This window comes from Python bivittatus, unplaced genomic scaffold (assembly GCF_059951505.1).
Source record: "Python bivittatus isolate LINGU-HERP-01145 unplaced genomic scaffold, Pbiv_v1 ctg000590_np1212, whole genome shotgun sequence".
NCBI classification, from domain to species: domain Eukaryota; kingdom Metazoa; phylum Chordata; class Lepidosauria; order Squamata; family Pythonidae; genus Python; species Python bivittatus.
The window spans coordinates 6,750,048-6,774,162 of record NW_028277086.1 but is presented as its reverse complement, the minus strand read 5'-3'; the positions used below and the strand labels follow the sequence as shown (position 1 = coordinate 6,774,162).

At 39.0% G+C, this 24,115-nt stretch overlaps 1 protein-coding gene across 5 annotated transcripts in view; it reads right to left on the bottom strand.

Annotated features, from left to right (window-relative positions):
• Window positions 1–24,115, bottom strand: part of FAM135B (family with sequence similarity 135 member B) — a 128,673-nt gene that overhangs the window by 11,788 nt on the left and 92,770 nt on the right. For 3 of the 5 annotated variants that reach the window (XM_088148942.1, XM_088148940.1, XM_088148941.1), the window contains 10 exons: window positions 20,622–20,777; window positions 18,985–19,058; window positions 17,757–17,911; window positions 13,501–15,484; window positions 11,584–11,750; window positions 10,286–10,377; window positions 6,664–6,761; window positions 5,572–5,723; window positions 3,779–3,889; window positions 1,761–1,874 (listed from right to left, as the gene is read on the bottom strand). In XM_088148942.1, the coding sequence (XP_088005068.1) occupies window positions 1,761–1,874; window positions 3,779–3,889; window positions 5,572–5,723; window positions 6,664–6,761; window positions 10,286–10,377; window positions 11,584–11,750; window positions 13,501–15,484; window positions 17,757–17,911; window positions 18,985–19,058; window positions 20,622–20,777 (3,103 nt within the window). Of the gene's footprint in view, window positions 1–1,760; window positions 1,875–3,778; window positions 3,890–5,571; window positions 5,724–5,918; window positions 6,762–10,285; window positions 10,378–11,583; window positions 11,751–13,500; window positions 15,485–17,756; window positions 17,912–18,984; window positions 19,059–20,621; window positions 20,778–24,115 lie in introns of those variants that run through there. The other 2 variants (XR_015797549.1, XR_015797548.1) reach the window with 2 other exon arrangements.

Sequence of the window (24,115 nt, the reverse complement as noted above, 5' to 3'; positions counted from 1 at the left end):
ACCTTGACCCAAGTGCAGGAGGAGACCAGAGGAGATGTAAGTTTTGGAGCTCTGCAGCCACCAGCAAACAGCAGCCAAACAAAAAGAGGGGCTTCTCTTTCAGAAGGAATGGATGGTCCAAAAGAGAAGAAAACAGGTAAAGAGGCCCAGCAAGACAAAGCAGAACATAAAACAAGGTCCAAGAGCTATACATGCTGGCCATTAACAGAAAAGGGAGAAGAGATCTCAGAGAGAGAGGATTTAAGACAGAACAGGCTTAAGAAAGAAATGTTGATGCATGCTGATAGTAGTACAGAGCATGGTATATAGGTAATTGTAATAAGTAATAGAGTAATAGAGTAATAAGTAATTGTAATAGAATATAGTATGTTGAATAGTAATAGTATAGAGTACATTATAAACATTGTCATAGTAATAGTAATGGAAGAGTAATAGCATATAGTAATTGTCATGGTAATAATATAGAAAGAGCACTAAACAGAATATAGGAAGCACTCATATATCACTTTTATGTCTTTGTTTTCACAAAATCAAGCATCTCCCCAAACAGGGAGATATAAAGAAACCACCTGTCCAGGGTCCAGTGCTTTATATCTCTCTTGAGTCTCGGTCAATCTAATTGGGGATGGTTTAAAAAATGAACCCATGACAAGCCTTTTTGAAATAGCGGAGAACATATAAAGCTCAGAGATGAATTGTTGGGTTCTTGGTGTTCTCTGAGCTTGGTCTTCATCTTGCAGTCATTTCGTTATGAGGGTAGGTCACATCATCTCCTCACTTCCCAATGCAGAGCACTGACAATGTGACCCAGTCTGGTAATTGGTTTTCAGCAGAGAACACCAAGGACCCAACTAGAGTGTTATTCATTAACATTACTATTGTTATGGTCGTTTTGACTGCTGCTGACTTCCATATACAGTTTTTGGGTACAGTGGAAATGTAATTTATTATATGGCTTGTTGTCTTGTAGCTGCTGTGAGTCTGCTGTGAGTGGGTGGCTTACATATTTATTATTATTGCTGTTTACACAGAGTCTTCCAGATAGTTTTGTCTGGACTGGGTACCTTTGAGTATCAAATCCTTCCCAAGGATCTAAGACAGTTGAAGTGATCATCATAAAATATCCACTGTTCTAAGTAATGCAACTTTTTGTAATTGATGAGATTCTACCCATTCTATTATGTCCTATTTTCCAGATCTTTTTGGGATGGCACCAAGGGCATTATCATGATTTTCTTTTTCCACATTCATTCAATCTCTATTTGAAAGTCTTTATATTTCCCTATTTTTTCTAGTTCTTTCTCACTGACCCTTCTGTCTCCAGGCACTGCAATGTCAATGATCTATATTTGCTTCTTTGTAAACATAGTCATGTCTGGCTTATTATGGTCTTAATGTTTATCATTTTGTATTTAGAAGTCCTACTTCCATTATGATTATAATTATTTCATTCTCAGAGTTCTCGAGAATTATCCTTGCATTTTCCTTAGTGATATTTTTGAGTTTATTGTTAGCCAATGGTTGTTGTCATAACAATTGTGACAAGATTGCCAATCCTATATATACATAGGATATATATATCTCCATCCCTTTACTTTTATCTACTAGCATCTTTCAGTCACTTTAGGACATGCATTGTTGAGACAGGATTCCCCCCACCCCTTATATAATATATATTTGCCAATAGACTAGTTAGGATAAATTAGTCTTAGAAAATTGAAATGAATGCAGTGAATACCTCAACTGGAAGGGACTCTCACCTGTATGTCTGTCTTTCAAGGCGGATTTACACATTTCTATTCTTGCAGAATGAAATGGTACATATCGGTCTTGGGGAGAGGCAACAAGAACTACATTTTTGAAATACTGAAGACCTGTGAAAAAGAGAGAGAAAGATTTCTGGCAGATTTCTTCAGAGCAGGAAATTGAGGAATTTAACCCTCTACATTGAAAGGGGATGTACAAAATTTAAATTCCCAATGCATGATAATTTTGGAATCAAATACAATAACAGCCATACTGACATGAGGGAGAAACAACATCCTGAGATTATACCCTTGTTTGACCAACAGGAAGGTTACAAAATAGTCTGCTAATTTTTATATGCATGACTTGGAAATACCATATTTTGTTGTTCAACTGCAAGATCCCACATTTAATAAAAGTAGGATGACTTTAGGTCCCCTACATTGGAATCATACTGTTAGTGAATTTGTCCTAATTTGGCTTTGTCCTTATTGCTAATAAAAGCTTAAATTACTTCCAGCTATCAATATCACATTGCCTTCTGTGTACATCTCATAAAATATGGAGTGGGTTTTAATTGTAACATTTATATTTCAAACCATGGTGAACCAAGAATTGTTTCCTGTTCACAACAGGCTTTGAAAGAGGGAGGGAGGGAGGGAGGGAGGGAAGTGGAGGGGGATGGGGTGAAACCCAGTTTTAGATATCGTGATATGGTTCAAAACTATTATTTGTTCTTCTTTCTCTGTTTCCTTCTGATTTCTGGAGTTTTAACTATCTTGTTTAAAAGTTTCTGAAAGCTTAAAAGTCTGCAATCTTCTTATATCTTAATATGGATTCTGAATGCTAGTATAAATTTGCTCACCCTGTTTTAGTAGCTACAATGGTATATTCCATACATCACAAAGTAGACCTGGGCATGTTATGCACACATAAGAATCAGCATCCCTAGCTACACTAAATTCTAGATTTGACTGACATCTTTCGGCCAAATAAATATAATGGCATCTTTGTATATATGTGCTGTATATGGGCATATACCTGATACACACACATGCATGAGTCTTTTCTGATACAGTTTCTTCCCCCTAGTTAACTTTTATATCCATGCTGAAATCAGATTTCATGCACCCTTCCATAGGCGAGAGACCTCTAAAAGGCAACAGAATTATCATTAATTACCATTAAATATATAATACCCCATTTACAACAAAGACAGAGATTCCCAGTGGATTCTACAAACACATGCACAAAATTTGTGTACTCTTAAGTGACAGAGTGCGTCTCTGCTAAAAGGAAGGAAAGATAACAAGCTTCTGAACTTCCAATCGTATGTCCATGTTTTCAACAATCACCTATGCACTTACATATACGTCACTCACTCCTTGAATGTCTCTCAAAACATATTACTGTATATACACATTAAAAGTAGCATAAAAGCTTGTAAATAGTATAGAAGTTAACTCTCTTCCTACACTGTGTTGGGAAAGACAACTGTTTCAACTCCAATAGCAGTTTATTTCCCAAAGTCCCATTGGCCCTTGATTTTTTTTTTTAATTAAAGGTGGCTAAGGAAAAGTGCATTTAGAAGAGGAAAAATGGAGATGGGTGGCTCTAGGGGAGTGGGATAAAGATAACTTTTTTTAATCAATTATTTTCCACTTAGTTAACTTAGTTAACTTTTAAGTGCTGGCTGGGGAATCCTGGGAGTTGAACTCCACACATCTTAAAGTTGCCAAGGCTGAGAAACACTGGTTAACCCCAAAGAGAATAGTGTCATGGGTAACACACGTAAGTAGGGATCTCAGCATTAAATTGCTGGAAGATGCTCTTCATTCTAGTCCAGATATTGAGTGGGAACATCTAATTACAGGATTATCTTGCAATCCTATGTTTCTACTAATCTATAGGTCCGTGATAACCTATGAAGAAAAGGCCATTCTGGAAAATCCTTCCTACACAAGAACCATTTTCCCATTTAGTTGGTGCCTTTCTATAATAGGGGGTTGGCATGGAATGCTCTCTCACCCACCTGTTTTTTGGCTAAGCTGGTAAAGGAAACACTTCCGCAGATCTGCATTGTCCCTGAAAGTCAGCTGCAAAAGGGACCCAGATTTCTTCAGCTTCTGCATGAGCCACAGACCTAGAAAAAATAAACTGAGAGTTGATCTGCAAGAGCAACTACCATCAGATCAATTAGAGTGGAAATATCCATTTTTCATTTCTTCCACAAATCATGTTTATGCATTCAGGAATTAATAGAATAGGTGGCTCTTGTTATCTGCATTTCACTCCTCACAATTGATTATTAGAGATCAAACTCAGTCTACAAATACAGTTTTTCATATCTATGTTTTTACCCCTCCTTTTGTGGTGTGGGGGGGTAACTTTATGCATGTGCAAAATGATAGATGGGCTTCTGTGCTTGCTTAAATTTTAATATACTTATTAGGCTCCTCTTTCTTCTCATTCAGCCACAGTGGATCTCACTGGGTTAGCCTGTGTCATTTCACATGGCTTCCTTGAAGCAGCTGACGACCTCCTGCTCCTCCTCCTCCTCTATTACACTCTTGGCTGTCAGTAGAAATTGCCCTGCTTGTGGCATGTCCCTGATACTGGCTTCTCCACTCTGCTCAGTATTTTCATCATAGCAATTGACCTGTTGGCTTCTAGTGTGATCCACAGACTGCTCACAGCTTACTCTGATGGCTGCAAGTGATCTGTGGGGAATACAGACAGCCAGAGGGGCGATCAAGAGGTCCTTGAAGGAGACTATGAAAAGGCTGTGTGGAATGGAGAAGCCAGTGAGATCTGCTACATATAAGCAAAGAGATGGAGAAGCTAATGCTGTTACATTATGTCCTGAAACTTTGGACTTGGACTATTTTTGAGGAGTTATAGCTTTATTGGGCCTGGGGTGTTGCTAAAATAATTATTTTTGAGAAATTGGATTCCTGATATTAAATTCCTGATGGATGTGTGACTTACCTGTTTTTGGAAAGGCATTTTTTGCCACCAATCAAAAAATGACTCTGTTTTTCTGTGGCATAGATTTTATAATATTGTGAAATGTTTGTAATGTTACAGAATAATTAATTATCCCCTTCTCTGGTAGATTTAGGAATCTGTTTAACATTTGATTACTTTGTGAGATTATACTGTGTGTATATGTGTGTGTATATATATATTCCTCCTCCTCCTCCTCCTCCTCCTCCTCGTATTTCTTTCCTTTTTTTCTTAGTTTTTATTTTTTTCCACTATTTCTTTCTGTAAATCTTGTTAGGAAATACTTTAACGATTTCTTAAAAAAGAAACAGATGGGCTAATGAATACTATGGGAGAAAGTGGCTGTAGGCTCTGCTTTCTACCCACCCAGTAATCTCTGCCTTATTATTTGCAGTCTGATAGCACAGTGGATGTTAATTCTCATTATACGGACCTAGTATTTATCCATTTAACTTGCCAAGAAGTCTGCATCCAACTGTAATGAGGAATGTAACATGTTAATATGAGAAATAGTTTGGGTGCTGAAATTCTCGTAACCTCACCCCTTCCTTCTCAATTAGTCTCACAAAGGAGATTGTGAGAATCATGCTTGGAAAAGAGTCACATTCAGTTAAGGCAGATGCCAGGGAACTTGACATCTACAAGTTCCCTAATTTACAAACACCAACTACATCCCTGGATCTTTCCATTCGTTTGATCAAGTTGGTTGCTGCCTGGGACACACCATTATCAAGCTGATCAGATATTATTCCCTTTACCCCATCCACATCCATTCTGTCCTTACAGTCCTTACCCATGGATCATTTCCGGAACTCTTACCTGTGCTAACTAAAGTACTGTTGTTGTACAGTGTTCCTAGGTGAGGTCCAGAGAGGGAGAGGAAGGTATGTAGCTTATTGAGGTAATAGCGAAACCTGGGCCGGGTCAATACTGATCGGATGATCACATTACCAAGTGAGTGACCGATAAAGCTACAGAAATGTAAACATTAGCACAATTACACTGGTTCTTGCATAATTTAAACATTTTCTCCTTCTCCCCCCCCCCACACTACACACACACACACACACACACACACACACACATATTGGTTATGTGCCATCAAGTTAGTGTCAGCTCTTAGCAACCACATGGATAGATTTTCTCCATGACAATCTGTCCCTAACCTGGTCCTTCAGGTCTTCAAAGCATGCACCTATTCCCACTGCAACTGAGTCCATCCCCCTTGATGCTGGTCATCCTCTTCTTCTCTTTCCATCCACCTTTCCCAGCATCAGAACCTTCTCCAGAGAGCGGGGTCTTCACACAATGTGTCCAAAGTAGGATAATCTGAGCCTGGTCACTTGAGGGAGAACTTTGGGTTGACTTGTTCATGATCCATTTGTTTATTTTACACACACACACACACATGTATATATAGAGAGAAAGAGTTTGGTGTAGTGATTAAAGGCACCAGGTTAGAAATGGGAAGACTATGACTTGTAGTGCTGCCTTAGGCACAAAGCCAGATTTAGGCTGGTCACGCTCCCTCAGCCGCAAGAAGGCAGTGGCAAACCATGTTAAAAATGTTGCCGAGAAAACCTCAGGGGCCAGGAGTCAAGACTGACTTGAGGTACAAAACCAAAACCAAAACCAAAACAACCACCCTTTAATACTAATATTTAATAAATAGAGAATCTTGGAAACTACAATAAGAATTACTCGGCCTCAGTTATACTAAGCTCATTAAGAGAGTCTCTTCAAATACTTTAAGATGCTTTTCCCCATATTTCTCCCCACCTGAACTGATAAGTGGTCAGCTAACTTTCCCTCCTGCCTTCTGATTCTTTTCCCAGCCTCCCCACAACCTGTCACATCAGGAAAGGATCCCCATTTAATCCCATAGCCCATTTCCTTCTTTTTGCCCTTTACCTTATACGTGATATTGACAAGTTGTACAGCTGAATATGCTGAATGATTTCATCCAGCAAGCGATCCGTCATGGTATCAAAGTCTGCAAATGTATCTGTCTGTAAAACGAGAATGAGGTCAGGGGAGAGTATTTCCCAATGTCGGGGGCTCTTCAGACTAGAAGAAGCAAGCTTCCAAGACAATAATTTAAAGAAATAAAAAAGGTACTATATATGCTTTGAGATTACAATTGACAGAAGAAATTTCAGGATCGTACACAGAGAAGAAGAGTAAGTCTGCCAGGGAACTGCTAAATTAAGGTGATTCAGTTCATTAAAGGAATTAATGGGGGGGGGGGAATCTTCTGTGCATCTGATTTTATCAAAACTTAATTGTCAATCTAATTTGGGAAATCAATTTTATTTGGAGATTAAACTGAAAAGCAAGAAAACAAGGCCCCTGATACACAATCACCCATCCATCGGATCCTCACTCTATCCCCACACCAAGGGGAAAAGCCAGCCAGCTTTCTGAAAGACTAAAAGTGTGTGTGGGGGGGTGTCTTCCTGATCCCAGGGGGAAGAGAAAAGAGAAGACAGACTTCCTGGGTCCCATTAGATGGCAACACTTAAGGGACAGAGCCTGGACTGTACTCACTCTGTCTACCCTAGTGTAGGGAGCACATCCCTCAAGGAGATATGGTCCTGCAAATAAGCTGGCCCCATGTCATGTAGGACTTTAAGAGTAATAACCAGCACCTGAATTGCACCCAGAAAGATACTGGGAGCCACTGCAGCTCACGCAGCAGGGATTCAACATAAGCAAACTGAGGGGCTGAGTACAGTGCTGGGTGCCACATTTTGGACCAGTTCTAACTTCCGGGTGATCTTCAAGGGCAGCCCCATGTAGCGCACATTGCAATGCTCCAACTGGGAAGTGAGCAAGGGATGAGTGACCTACTAATGCTGCATACCTTCTTGGAAATGCATAAAAAAATTGAATATCATGCTTCAGAGTTAGATCATATTCATTAAGGGCCAGCAAATTGTTCATGGAACTCAGCATGATATAGATGCTTATGGGGGGGGGGGAGGCAATAATAGAAGAATTGAAATTATAGCAGACTGTACGCAAAATGATTCTTTGGAATTGTGTTGTTTTGTCATCTCATAGGCAGTGCATCACGTTCAAAACTAATAAAATGCTAGGGGATAATCATCAAATGCGTAGGTGGAAATTCTAGGGAAACTGATCTAGTAATTAACACTGTTTTGCAAGAAAATCCATCTTGCTAATTGCAACTCTTTCAACAAGCGGGAGAAACAGCAGATCCAATTTCCAGCATGGCCTTCCATGAATGATCTTAAACTAAAACAAGATTCCTGTTTGCTTTGCTTGCACTGATAATTAATGATTTCCTCTGAGACTGGCCCTCTTCAATTTTCCACGTTATTTTGAAATGAAAAAATCTACCTCATCACAGAAAACACAGACAAGATTTGTGGGATTTTCATTTTCAGAAGCCAGAGGGCAGCACATGAGGAAAAAGTTATTGATCCCCATGTGAGGATCAATACTTTGGTGAGTGGCTTTGGATTGCTATTTTAGAAAGTGAAATCCTTTGGTCTCATCAGAATTCTTTATATTATCAGATTAACCTTCTCAAATACTCAAATCTAGTTTCTCCCTCTCTCTTTCACCCACACATGGACATAACCGATCTACCATATCAGTTGATCGGCCCACAGCTGATTCCTTGTCTCAACTTTGCTGAAAAAGTATAAAATCTACTACAAAACAAAGCACCTTGATTTGCTTTAAAAATCCACAGGATGACCTTTACAGATGTTAATATCAGGTGTTAGCAGAAGTTAGCATAAAATTATGCAGGATCACATATGCCTAAAAGACAGTTCTGAATTTCCCATTGATTTTCATTACTTCTGGTGAGTCTGTAGGAGAAAGAATTCAAATGGAGATTGCAGTCTTTCTCCAGTGTTAAACACTCACCCATCTGGTGCTTCCTTTCTCCCACAAAACCTTATACTGCCTATTCAGTTCTATGGAATAGTTTCTCCTGATGACATCTGGTAGGATATAACCTTCTACTCCTCATGCCAGTAGATCACAGGAGGGCTATAATTTATCCCCAGAACAGTCTGGGTGGGAGGGGTGAAAGAGAATCTAAGTTTGCTTGCTGTTTCAACTTACTCCATCCTGCTTTTCTATCTTAGGAACTTTTGTGTATCTATTGCTTCTGGCCTTTACATTTTGAGGAGGATATATTTCTTATTGTACTTTTCACAGCCATCAGCCTGCCCAATACATGTTCGCCGAGGAGATGATGTTATGGGTTCCTACTCCCTGGAGGTTTAGGGAATAGAGACCTGGAGGAACACTTTCTTAGTTGCAGTTCTCTCTCTTTGGAACAGCTTGTTCCCCCAAGGTCAAGGTGGCCTCCAACTTGGTAACATTCAAGAATCAGTTAAAACTGTGTTCTCCTCCGTAGAGCCTTTGGTGAGAACACCATTTACGTTTATGAGGGATCAATGATGTGTTGTTTGTACTAGTCTATTCCTGTTTTCATGGTTGCAAGTCCTCTAGAATCTATGGAGTAAGCAGCATACAGATGTATGGATCATAAAGCAAAGTTATTTGTAGTAAGAGTTTGCTGGCTTCCTTTAGAAAATGGTATAGATGAGAATGCTTTCCACTGAGTCATATGTGATAGGAATTTTCTAAGTAGCAGCATTCGCAGCTACTCCAGCAATATTCAGAAGATATTTTCCTGTGTGTATATATGTTTGCGTTTCTAATCTCTTGTACTTTGCATTTTAATTGTACTGTCTTTTTTCACGTTAAGTTATTTTGGGTTTTCCATGAGAAGAAAAACTGGCATGTATTTAATAAAAAATACATTGATGTAAAGCATTGTGAGTAGATCATCTGTCTTTTGAGATACATATTATAAACCCTTGGGGAGTTAATGAGAGGTTGATGGGATCAGAGATCAGGTTTCATGAATTATAATACAAATATCATGAGTTACAAATAGATATGAATAGGCAAGTTTTCATAGATCATCTTGCTACCTGTACAGAGAATAAGATTATGTCTTGTTTTGTTTTTTACTTTTACTTTTCGGAGAGGAAAAAAATAGAGTTGATTTTGGTTGCATAATTCTGGAATATTTTGAAAATCAGTGGCAAACAGCAGTGAAGCCAGGATCTTGCTCTGCAGAATTTTATCAAAGAACTGGAATATTCTGGGAAAATACAGTGCTGATCACTAAGAATAGCTCATGAAATCAGTTCTATTGCTACCACCAAGATAACAGAAAGCAATAAAAAAGCACTTAATCAAAGAAATAGGAGGGGGAAAATATGTATGAAATGAAAGTAATGATATTAATGCAGATCTAATGAAGATGCCCCCAAAATAGTCCAACAGAAATGAAGGAATAACAAAACGTAAATCTTTCATAATAGAAACTAATGGCATAAAATATTTTTGCAGAAGTAATTTGTGACCTTTGTGACAATGCCCATTCAATTTCACGTTGCACCTGTACAAAGCCCTTCTTTATGAGATGGAAATGAGATACCAAAGTTTAAAGTCAACCAGTAAAGAATTAGTCAAATACCTGGTTCCTTTCTGACATTAGGAAGTCAAGTTTTCCCCCAGGGAGACCCAGTTCGATGAAGGTTTTTACCAGCCGAAGATCTGCACTGTTACCTGGAAAACAAAATATCTCATACTGAAGATTGTGATCCAGGAATCCTTTGAATACACCCATATGCCCCTCTTTATAGTCCAGATGGGTTCAGCTATTTTGCTGTCCCTTTTTACATACAGAATGCATTGGTTGCTCTGTTGATATCTAATAGTTCATAGGTATGAAAGGGATGAAGAACCAGGTTGGTGTGGTGGTGAAGGCATCAGGCTAGAAGCCAGGACCCGGGAGTTCTAGTCCTGCCTTAGGCACAAAGCCAGCTGAGTGACCTTGGGCCAGTCCCCCTCTCTCAGCCCTAGGAAGAAGAAGGCAAGGCCAAACCGCTTCTAAAAATAATCTTGCCAAGAAAACTGCAGGGACTTGCCCAGGCAGTCACCAGGAGTCAAAAACTGACTCAAAGGCACCCCCCCACCCCATGAAAGGAATGGGATTCCCAACTTTGGGAGGATGTGTGAAATGTTGCAGGCATGCCCAAATATCATGGGGGTCAGCTTGCCTATAAAGGACCAGCATGGTTGGTGTGCCCCAATAGAAATGATGGGTCTTTGGGGGCACAAAAAAGAACTACATCTCTTCAATGAGCAACAAACACCTCTACTTTCTGGAAGGCTTATGCAATACCTAACAATGTGGCATGTACATTTTCACTGATCCTTTATCACTAGCTCTAATCTTTAAAATATTATTGATGGAATTTCTATCAAACTTGGAGGTACCATTAACATAATATAGAAAGAAGGTCCTATCTATCTATCTATCTATCTATCTATCTATCTATCTATCTATCTATCTATCTATCTATCTAGTCTGCAACTATAAACAGGGAAGCATTTATTTGCTTCTAGAAAGACCTGGATGATTATGAACTCCTTGAGCATTATATTTGTGTACTTGTTCAGGGTAATTGTGCAGCATTTTACCCTCAATCATATAACTGTTAAAAAAAAATACTTTGAATCCTCTGATAGATGACACAATTATTGTCTAAGAGTTTCTGTGGTTGGAATTCTGTTGTTGTTGTTGTTGTCATTTTTAACATTTTTCCTTGATGATTATGCACTACTCACAGCCTGCAGGAGCAGTATCAGCATCTATCTATCTATCTATCTATCTATCTATCTATCTATCTATCTATCTATCATCTATCAATCAATCAATCAATCAGTCAATCAATATCTATCATCTATCTCTGCCTTTCTTGGTCTTACCATCTAGTCCATGGACACAGATCACTAGGTGAATCCCATCTTCCAAATTTTCTTCCTCTTCCTCTGGTGGAAAATATGGGATATCAGAAGCTAGTATGGATAAGTCACTGTACAGAAATCCTTCAATCTTCAGTTCCTTTTTAAATGTTTCCTTGGCCTGATAGAAACTGGAGAATACACCAATAAATCATAGGCTGAACAAGGCACTCAATATGAAGTAGCTACTTTGACCATTGGTAAATTACAACAGATATCTCAGTGGTGGAGGAGCAGGATTCATTCAGATGCTCAGTCCTGAGTGCCAACACCACTCTTCAAATTCCCACATCTATGTGCAGTATCAAACTAGCAATTTCAAGAAACATAGCCTATTCATACACTTTTTATGGTAAATAGAGGCAAGTAGCATAAAGAGACCCCACTTGAGCATACATGCCTAATTTTAGGAAGGATGCACTGCAGACAACCCTGGAAAACCAGAAAAGCTGATCAAAGGTCACAAGGGACCTAATGATGTACCAAGTGATGTTGCTAAGAAGCTTCTAAAAGGGCACTGCCTATATGTTGCATTCCTATCTACATGGATCCTATGGAAGAGTAAGCTGGTCTCAAGGTTAAAGATTTGTTTCTGTGTGTCACAACCAGGCTCAGTGTCATGTAGATACTAGGAAAGTTTGTGCCTAAGGAAAGCAGCTGAATGCAGGCATATCTGAGTTATACATATGAAAGGCAGAGGTGGAGGAGGATATTGTTGGACGTGTCTGGAGCTGTTTTGCTGTGGCAAGGCCTGGAGATACTATGTGCAACAAGGAATCTTCAGCTGAAGACCTAGCAGGACTGAAGGACAGTCCTGCTGAGGGAACTTGCTGTTGGAATGGACCAGGGCTTCTGGAGGAGATAAGTGAAAATAGCCTGTCAAAAGTAATGGAATTCAAGAAGCTCAGGAAAGTTATCTGCCAAACTAATTTAAAAATGCCTTTTCATACTGGATCACAATCATCTTTTTTGATGCCATTTGGTGAATTCTCTTTGAAGTCATAGAAACATACATATATTATGTCTATATTCCTATATTAAGGAAAATTAGCAAACCATATTAGGTGTATGAATTTTCATGTAGATGTAGACATCTACATGATATCATAAATTGCAGAAATGGGACAGGATGAACCTGCACTTGAGAATGCCTGCATTCTATAAAGCAAAATAGCCAGTATCATGCAGCTTTAGGATTTAATACACTGACTTAGCAAAGCATGGTTGGAATTCTTTAAGTTTGAGGGGTTGGGAGGCCTACCAAAATATTTTAACTGTACCAAGTTGACATAGGATGTTATAGCCATCTTCACATAGGAAGAATTCAAAGTCCTTGCTCAGTTTACAAAGAACAGTAGTACCTGAGGACTAATTTGTGGAAACATTCATAACTACCCTCCTAGAACCTTTCACTCAAAAACTTAGGCAGTGTGGATTATTTAGGTGAACACAGGAGGGTTTCCCCTTTATTCCAAGCAGTTGGAACATTTGGTGCTACCTGGCTGTACCTGCAAGGCAGCACATATTATGTTGGTATGAAAGGAATCTCTCCTGCAGTTTCCATAAAACCATCACAAAATAACACCTGAGGTGTAGGGAGTACACTTTTCCTATCATCTTTCCAACAAAGGAAGGAAGGAAGGAAGGAAGGAAGGAAGGAAGGAAGGAAGGAAGGAAGGAAGGAAGGAAGGAAGGAAGGAAGGGAGGGAGGGAGGGAGGGAGGGAGGGAGGGAGGGAGGGAGGGAGGGAGGGAGGGAGGGAAGATACTATTATATATTTACGTACATACTACATTCCCTTTACCTCCTTAGGATCTGTTGCCAGGTAAACATTCAGCATATCAATATTTTAATAAAATATTTTTTAAAAGTCAATCCTTACTTGAGCATTTGTTCATTGTCCTCTTCTCCCACCTTACTAGATTCACAAGAGATGACCCCAAAGGACCCTACAGGTTGGTGAGTGATAGGAGAAGTGACCTGCTTGGAGGAGAAGGCAGTCACCGGTGGTGTCTCTTTGAGAATTGAAGAAAAGGGAAGACATGTGGCTGTGCAAGAAACAGATAAATTGACTACCTCCATGGCTTTCTTACTCTCAAGCACCAAGGCCTCTGGTACTGCAGAATGGGATCCTGTATTGTTTGCTACAATTTTGAGATCTCTCTTTTCTAGCTCAACACCATATGACCCACACTCAGATCTGTTGTCCAGTTCAACGTTTTGTAAATTTGGGATTTCTCTACCAGATATTGTATTGTTGCTGCTGGCCAGAGAGATAGCAGAGTTCCCCTTTGTGAGGACAGATTCATATGTCAACTCCGCTGAGTCTGGATTGGTATAGTAAAAGTCTATCATATCGTTCTCACAATGTGAGAAAGCGTGAACATCTGTGGAATATAAATTGTGGCCATTATGCAAGTTTGCATCCTCATCATATGCATCCATATGAGGAACATTTGTGTCCAAGTAATTATTGACTGTTTCTAGATGGACATCCTCTCTTCCCTCTGGCAACTGGTATTCTACTTGAGGTAGTGGTCCCTTTTTGTCTTCCAAGTTACAGTCTTTCTCTGGAAAGCCATCAACACATCCTTGTAAGTGAGCAGTACTACTTATTTGTTTAAAAACACATTTGGGATGCTCCATCAAAACACTGGGCAGTTGTGGTCCTTCATCCTGGCAGGCAGAAATATTTCCCACTGAGATCATTCTGACATTTCCTATTTCAACATATTGTCCATCTGAGATGATTTTATTGTGTTTGGATATATCCATGACTTCCACAGATTCCTCAGGACTGCTGATCTGAGGAGCAGAGATCGATTTTGTCAGCTTGTTGGGCTCCACTTCTCTCTCTTCCTCCTCATAAGGCAAGGAGCTAATGGAAGTAAGTGAGGCTTGTATGCCATTGGGCAAACTTGTATTGCTTTCTGTGTGTCCACCTTCTAGGGAATTCCGGTGGATTGCATGCCTTCTGACTAGCTGGTGAAGGATCTCTCGATCACTGGACAACTCCAAGGCCTTGCTCTTTGCATCAGACCAAGCAACTGAACTGGGTTCACTTTCAATTCCTGAGTCTGAAATTATCGATGAAGATCTCTTAATAACCCCTGCTATGAAGACATCTTCATGCTCTTTCACTTTATGCTCCTTCAAACATGACTTGGACTCCTCAACAACTGTTGTTTGATTTGAGGAGTTGTAATGATGAATTATATCAAATGTCCTCAGTGCTGGCAACAGAGTTTCACCACATTGATCTACTGGTGTCTCAATGAACATTAATTTGTCAGAAGCAAGAGTAGATTCACAACAATCCCTTTGAACTGTTTGGCTCAATCCAATCCCATCCACATGTTTAGAAGGTTCATAATTGCTACTGTCATACTGAGTATTCATAACAAGTATTGATTGATTTTGGTGGGCAGTCTTACACACTGGGTCCATGTCCAAATATGGCACCTTGGTGGTGAGTCTATTATTGTTTTCTGTAAATCTCATTGGTTCCTTAAAGTTTTTTGAAGGATCTTTCAGGAGATCTGATGGCAAGCCAGATACAACATTGTCCTCCAGTTCTTTCTGAGTAACATAGGACTGGACATCTCCATTCATTGTACATACCTGAGTCATGGAGTTAGCCTTGAAATTCTTGACTATACAGGAGTCACCTTTTGAATAGCCAAAAGGACACATCAAATTTCTATTTATCCTATCAGTATGAATAATGAAAGGGACATTGTTCCTGAAGTCCCCCTTTGCTAAAGCAATATTGTTGTGTGAGGAAGGCTCCTCATTTTTATCAAGGTCCACTTGTGGATTGTCCACTGCAGAAACCATATAGTTTGACAAAATGTCTAAGCCCTGAACTGAAAGGAAAAGAAAAATGGAACCATTAGACATCAACTTTAAATAGGTATGCCAACATGAGAAAATCCTAATCCTAAAGCCAAAGGAGATTATTATAAATTAAACAAGCATCAATGTATTTGTTTAATATTTCATATAGATCATTTAATATTTTTATTTAAACAATTGATATGGCTGCCCATCTCGATGTAGTGATTCTTGAGTCTGACACTCACATGTCCAGATGTACTTCCATGTTTGCATACAAAGCAGTAAACTACAACTCATAACATCCCTCATCATGGGTCATGCAGGCTTGAAGTAGTGTGAGTTGTATGTTAGTCACAGTCAGAGGACCGACAGCTTCTTCTTTCCTGGCCTATGTACATGCTGTAAGAATTTTCTTACTGCCTGGGAAGGTCAATGTGGGGAATATTCTCTATCTAAGTCTCCATGAAGTATCATTTAATGGATACAGACCTACAGCAGAAACAACATCTCATTCAGCCTATCCAAAGCTGATCCTGCTGGTTCCTAGCTAAGGTTTTTCTTTGCTTGCGCATAACAATTTATTGAAGGTTTTTTTTTAAAATTTAGTAATTTTAAAGTGACAGTTTTGTTTATAACTTTGTGTGCTGATGTTGTTCTTTAATATATACTGTAAACTGCCATGAGTCTTATGGCCATTGTCAATATAGAAATGCAACACCTCATAAACAAACACATATGCAAATGAATAACCAGAGCACCAAGATGCACTGGCTTAGTTTTTCCTGCCATGTCTTCATGCCATTGCCATCATTTCATCCCTAACCTAGGAAAGAAAGACAGACTTCAGCCATCTATGACTGTTTCTTTCTTTTCCACCACCAAGGGCTACCTCAAGGTGTGCAAAGTTGTTAGGCTTTTTCACCCATTATTAAAGTAGCATTTTCTCTCTTATTCCAACACCATACAAGGGAAGGCAGGTAACTGCAGTGGTAGGGAACAGTGGAAATAGAAAGAGGATACGTATCAGCAATGGGGACAGGAAATACAGGTAGTCCTCGATTTATGACCACAATTGGGACTGAAAGTGATGTGGTCATTAAGTGAATCATGCCCTATTTTACAACCTTTTTTGCCATAGTTGTTAAGTGAATCTGGCTTTCGCCATTGACTTTGCTTGTTGGAAGCCCCCTGTGAAGGTCACAAATGGCAATCATATGACCACAGGCCACTGAAACCATCATAAATATATGCTGGTTGCCAAGCACCTGAATTTTGATCACATGACTGTGGGAATGCTGCAATGTTTGTAAGTGCGAGAACTGGTAATAAGTCACTTTTTTCATACCCATTGTAACTCTGAATGGTAGTTAATAAATGGTCATAAGTTGAGGACTACCTGCATGTCTATATTTTTTCCCACCAAATCAAGGAAGGGTGGAGAATAATAGGGAAAGGCCTAGCTGTAGGAGAAGATCCTGAGATACACAGTACCACAGTCAGTAAAGAGGCTGCCAGCTGCTGAGATCTGCAATTATGGTTGTACAAGAATACAGTTATGGTCATAACTATACAACACCACTGTTTCAAAGAATGTGGTTCCATTTTATAACCTTTGTTGGTCTCTGTGCAACATAGCTCCCTTTTAACATTTTTCTCACTCTGTAAAACTATCTCTAATGAGATGGAATTTGTGGGGGGGAGCGGGCAGTGACCCTATTCCAGGCACTATTGACTTTGGATTGAATATTGCTTTTTTCCCCACAATGGAACAACATAATTGCACATAGAAATAAAACCATAATTGCACATAGAGTCGTAGAGCAGGAATCCAAATTAAAGCAACCCAGACAGATGGCTGAATAGCCTCCCCATGAACGTATCCAAAAGGATACGGAAAACTGCTTTCACTGTCGAACTGCTCTCACTGTTAAGAAATTCTTCCTAACATTAACTTGGAATCTGCCTTCCTGTGGCAAAAATCCATTGTTGCATGTCTGGCATTCTGGAATGACTGAAAGCTCTTGCTTCCTTTGGGTGTGACACCCTTTCAAGTATTCGAAGAATACAAACTCTCCCTTTGCAATCATGCACTAGGTAGAACCTAGTATAAAGGTAGAACCAAGTATTTCTCTCCCTCACACACTCGGTTGGCTTTCTTGCACTTGAGGCATGGCCATCCAGTCTCACAGGTATCAGATTTTAGCAACTGCAGCGTTTCACCAGCCTGATGGTTTGAACTCTTCCTTCTGTCCCAGCACTAAAAGCTCCCAGAAATAAGAAGGAATTCCTACCACTGCTCACCTTGATAAGGGAAATCCACGTATTTGTCCTCAAAGATAATTGGCAGCGTGCTCCAGTCTCCATCAATGTCCAGGCATTCTACAGGGAGGGGTGGCATGCGGGTCAAGTACTCAGAGTACCGGACTTCCGATGAAATCTGGCTGTGATGCTGGATGCTGTTGGGAAAGAGATGGAGAAAATAAAAAACTAGCTTTCCATCATCATGGTTATTTTTCGTTTTCAATAATTCCATACTTAAAAGCCAAATCTTTTGAAGGCGACAGTTCTACTGGAAATTAAGGAATGAGTAGAAAGTAAAGAGAATAAACTGGTACTGGAAACCACCTTCTCCATGGAATACCCATGATTTATGACAGGAGCCAATGGCTTAATTTAAACACAAGATAAATAATATTTGGTGGCTGGGTGCTATGCTTAATATTTTTGGAGGGTGATGGAATGTGGGTTGAAATGGATTTTCCCTTGGCTTTTTTTTTTTTTTTTTTGAAGCATATTAAGTCTATGGTAGGGCTTCTGGAGTAATGTTGATACATTTCCTACTCCAAATGGTAGACTTTATGCCAACAAGTTATAGTAAATTTTGGAATACTGGGGGCCACAAATCAGAGGCTTAGGGACTGGCCGTTGTCCACCCCTTTCTTAATTTCATAAAGACAATTGTTCTAGAAGCTACATTCCCCTATTAGACATTTCAGGATCAGCTGTAGGGGAGCTTCTGTTGAGCCTCTTCTCTCTCCCTTCTTCTGTTTACTCTTATTAAATTAGACAAATCAGGTGCTTATTGTGGGAAATGTTCCAAAAATTGCTCCCAAGTCCCAGTAATCAATCAATTAATCTTGTATTATAGAGTGTGGAGCCTGGTGGTGACTATATCAGGAGAAAGCCTCAGGGAAAAGCCGTCTCTTCAGCATCTCTCACTTTGGTGTGTTTGTCCCTCAGATCTTCAAGGCTCACTCATTGTTCCTTTGTTTGCCCTCAGCCATGGAGTTCAGATGAAAAGAGGAGAACTTCACTTTTTCAGTGGAAGCTCTACCCTCAGGTTGTTATTCCCCCCTATGTGTAAAACCAAATGTAAGTCATTAAGGAGTTATCTGTTCCTTGGGACCTCTTGCATCAGTTCTTGCTTAGAGAAAATACAGAAGATTTGTATTTGATATGGAGAAGGAGGAGGAAGAAAAAGGGAAGGAAGGGGAGGACAAGAAAATGATATGGAAAGAAAATTACATACAGGCTCTCCTGGAAGGTTGTTGTAGCACATTTTTGATGTTCTGCATAAAAGAAGGCCTCCGAGAATCTCTTTACCTAGTGGAGAAATATACAGCAATGCATACCATTTTTAAAGCAAGCAACTTATGCCATGTCTCATGCAACTTAAGCCATCTAGAATCAGAGTCAAACATTTTTGTACATTTCTGTATGCTTCTCTCTATTTGTCCAGACAAGTGAATTTCAAAATTGTGCTCTCTTTTACTAAAGATTAGATATTAGCCGTGGTGCATAACCCATATGGATGTTTAATGAATTTTAGGCATGATGGCTGAGGTTGTTCATAATTCAAAAACAGTTTGGAAGAAGCTTTGCAGACTCCCTGCAAGGACAGTGTGCCTTGAATATCCGGTCACTTTTCATGGGCGATGCTGTAATGGTCTGTGAGAATGTCCTTGAGGAGTCTCACACAAGGCAATGGTCAGATGAGAGTCAGCTGAGCCTGCAGAAGGGATCGGAGTGTGGCAAATGTCTCAGAAGGGACCTTCCCTAGTTTCTTAGACTGTAAAGGTGAGGGGGGAGAGATGTACTTTCAGACTGGCAAGATTGATGTCAGCCCTTTAAGGTAGTCCAAACAAGAAACTAAAACCATGAGTACTAACATTACCTAAAACTACTTTTATTGTAAGGTTACATTAACAGAATCTTGCAAGTCTGAAAGTACATCTCTGCCCTCCATGGCTCCTCCTCCTGTCTCTCAAGGACATTCTCATGGCCCATTACAAATGACTGCTTTAAAGAGGCGACTTATTAAAATTAATGTTACTCTTAAATAGGTGCATGTCTGTTTTTTCTGCCCCAACCCCTACCCCCGGCTTGTTTAGAAACTTGAAAAATGTTGGGCTGTTTTCACAAGTAGCAGAGAGGTTCTGTGCTCCTACCAGGTCTCAAGACTTTTATCTGAACCATTTTCCAAGTGTGCATGGTTCTCATAAATGCACCTCTAGATGTCTTGTTAAAAAGTGTGTTTTGAGAGAAAAATATAATTATAAATGTGTGTTGAGCCAAAATATATTTCTAAATATCAAAGAGACTTTGGACAACTTTAGAATAAAAGGGACAGTGACTTTAATAAAAATAAAACTTTATCTTCTTATAGGAACCCAAAATAAAGTATTCCCCCCCCTTCAAAGAAAATATCTAGCCAGGCTTTATTTGAATACATCTGGCAAATCATTGTTGAATATTGATTAATCACATGGATTCTGCAAAAGATAAACATTTTGTTGCTTATTTAAAGAAAAAAGAAACTTTTGATGACAAGTGTCACCCCTTTAAACTTTGCACTATTGAAGATCTTTCACTTGACTGGTTGGCATTGAAACAATGGAACAATGTCTATTAAACAAATTATTTAATCAAGAATAGTAATTCATTAATATTTTAATAAATATCAATTCATTAATATTTTAATAAATATTAATTATCAATAACAGAAGCAGTGAGACTTTATGAGACACCTAAAGGAAATTGATGACTCTAAAGTTTGTATCATAAAGCAATCCCATAATAGCCTCAAAATTAGCACCACACACTGGAACCTATTTTCATATCAGTTTCTTCTTCTAGGTTGGGCACATCAGTGTTCTGCAAGGTTACCCTTAAAGTGTGATGCTCTTGAACAAGGTAGGCCGTGACATCAGGATGTAGGGTTACAGTTGCCAGAAACTGGGTCCAGAGGGCCAGAAGGTGGGAGCAGAGCCAAGCAAGGTCTTTGCTGATCTGTTCTGCTATCTTTTCTGAATTATTCAGCATCTAGATGAAGTCAAGAAAAGAAGTTTTCAGGCCAAGTTTAGTTTTCAGGTCAAGAAAAGCTAGTGACAACGACATGATATAAACGAATTATTTGGGAAACCAACTGAACATGTGAATATTTGGCTAAATGAAATTGTTTCCCATTAATGCTTATTGAACATTAATATTCTACAGAGCTTTACATGGATTGTCCCAAGAAAGGTTTGTGATGCAACTTAAAGATTGTTTTAGTTAGAGAATTGGATAAAAGAATCAGAATCTAGAATAAACCTACTAGCGGCCCATGTCAGCTACTTATGTTTCTCATTGCTGATTCTTAGTTGTGGTAAGTGTTGACTCGAATTAGGATTTCCAGTCTTAGAAACATTTGTTCTAGATTAAAAAGGTAAAGATGTTTGTCACCAAGCTTGATTCCTGGTGATTATGAGGAATCTATGCAGTTTTCTTGGGAATGGTACAGGAGACGTTTGCCACTATCTTCTATTTTTTTAACATTCCAGTCTAGCCTACAGTCCAAATGTTCTCGTGCCTCCCATCCAAGTACTAACCTGGTCCAACTCTGCTTAGCTTATGATCCCAAGATTAGCGAGGAGCTGCTACCTACTGTTCAGGATCAGTGCGCGCACACACACACGCACACACTCTTACATACATACCCATCACATTACTCATGTCAGGGGTAAACGGTGTTATGCAGTGCACAGAAAAGAAATAAGAAATAATAAAGAAATGAAGGGGATAAGATCCAAAAAGGAGGAATATAACTGAATCTAGTTTACACCCATGCCATTTTTATACCTCTTCAACTGGCCTTAAAAAGCTTCCATATTTCCACCACATCCATAAACATTGAATACAATTGTCCATTGTTGTTGCTGTTTTCTCTCTCTTTCTTTCTGATTCCATCAACTCATCCAGCCACGACTCTCTCGGTCTTTCCCTTGCTTTCAGACCGTTCACTTGTTCTTCATATATTTATTTTGTGATTTGATCCTTCATATTATCAAACCCTTTCAATACTGTTGTTTCATGCTGGTCATTCACTTTTGTATTTAATCCACAACTTATTCATTCTTCACCCCATATCTTCTTACTATACTTTCTTCTGAAGTATCTTACTCTCACTACATCCAATTTACTTTTTTGTTTCCCCTGATAAATCCAACTAGGACTTTCTAAATCAGTGGGCAGAGGCCCACTCTTACCCACAGTGATTGTCACTTCTTTTGACAAATATTTATTCCTTGAAACAGACTCACCAGGATTTACATGTCTACAAGGCTTTACATGTCATGAAATGTCTCCATCTATTCCCCCATCTTTAGTAAACATTTTACCAACTACAGAACTTCATCTACTTACTTTATTTTTCACCATTTATGTACCATGTGCAACTTTTCACCCTATTTTCTCTGACAAACAAAACTGCCTTAGTCTCTGATACATTACTTTTCAGATTCATATTCCTCCCTGCATCATTTAAACTAAGACTAACCGCAAAGCTCTTAGATGCTCAGGTAACAACACAGCATTGTTTGCACACAACAGTACATACAGATTCATATTTCTAACAGTCTTCTAATGTCACCAGAAGCATTAATTTATGCTTATCCATAAATACATAAAATAACCAACGGACATTACAATCCTTTTCTGACTTCTTGCTCCGTATTATATCATTTGTTAAGCATTCCATTTCCCTTTAGCTGTGCTTACTTCCATGATATATCACTCTTACCATATTCAGCAGATGTTCAACTCCTATGCAAAACATCCCGTAACTGAATCCCATTCCCTTTATCAAACCCTTTCTGAAAATCAACAACTTTCTCTCTCACATTCATTCATTTCTCATTCATTTTGCTCTGAAGAGCTAAGCATAAAGCCATACTACACTTTCAAAATGTGGCTCACTGTTACCCTTTCAACCAGAATTCTGCCTAACACCTTCCCAGGCACCCTTACAAATGAATCTCTCTTTGGTTTTCACATTTATTCTTGCTACTTTTCCCTTTGTCTAGGGGAAAAATCACTCAATGTCCTTCATACACTGTAAACAAATTGCACAGCCACCCTATGAACAAGATCTGGGTGTCTGTAGACCCTCCGATCTTAGTTTCTGGAGATGCTCATGCTAGACAGAACGTACAATTGTGACTATTTACAAATTAACCACTAGATGGCAATGCCTAATTCTGTAATATAATCTATAAAGTATGATTATACAGGTACTTTGTATGTATAATTAGCATTTTTATGGGGCCAGACATTTCTGCTAGGCCCAGAATGATTTTCTTGTTTGTTCATACAGGCAGGGTGGTCAACCTAGATTTGTTTCTTTATTTTTAGAATTAAAAGCTGGTGCAGGATCAAACCACAAATTGGTCACTAACAAATTTGTGGACAAATCCCTTCTTCTTTTTTTCCCCCTAGGAGTGGTGATCATTGCAGGTAATCTCAGATATTAAGATTGGAAATAAATTCTTCTCAATAACAGTAAATTATAGTCAAAGACTTGGTTCCCTTTTTATAACAGTCTTTGCCTAATGGTAACCTTCTTGAACATGTATCTGCTCTAAATTTTGTTATGTCTGTCTGCCTGTCTTTGTGTATGTCTGGGTGTGTGTTTGCCTGTCCTTTGCCATAATAGCCTTATCATTCCTGCGATACCATCTCTGATATCTCGGAGGTTCAGCTGGCTGATCTGTGCAGTTGTCATCATACTCTTGGCCAAATGTAGCTTGGCCAACTCAGGGCCAAATATAGCTTCTATTTTTGTACACATTTCTTTGATTGGGTATTATGTTTGGAGAATCTGGCACAGAGCATACAAATAGAATAACACTTGTTTCTGAACTCTGTCTACAGTTTTATCTACTTAGACAAAGTATTTCAGATTGGCCAGAATCATCTATATCATCAATTCAGGAAGCACTGATGTCATCATAACCCTCTATTTGCCCTTGTTGCTGTTACATCATTAGAAACATTTCGTGATCCTTGATTGGCTGGGATCACTCCAGGAAGTAGAAATCAGAGAGAAAGCTTATTCTACAAAATATGTCTGTGAAGCTCAGAGAAGCAAGGATAAATCTAAACTGTATTCTGTTTTCTTTTTAATTTTTGAGAGAGAAATGATTTTAAATTTTAAAAATATTTAACTGAGTAATGTTTGTAGGTGAATACTCAGCTCATGCTCATGAATCTTGCTATACAAGATGACGATGCTGTTGATGTTCACCATGATCATCAAATTCTATCTTAGATGTATAGAGTGCACTTTCCAAGTTGGACACACTGTCATAATTGGGTTGTAAGAGTTATAGAAAAGTTCCCAG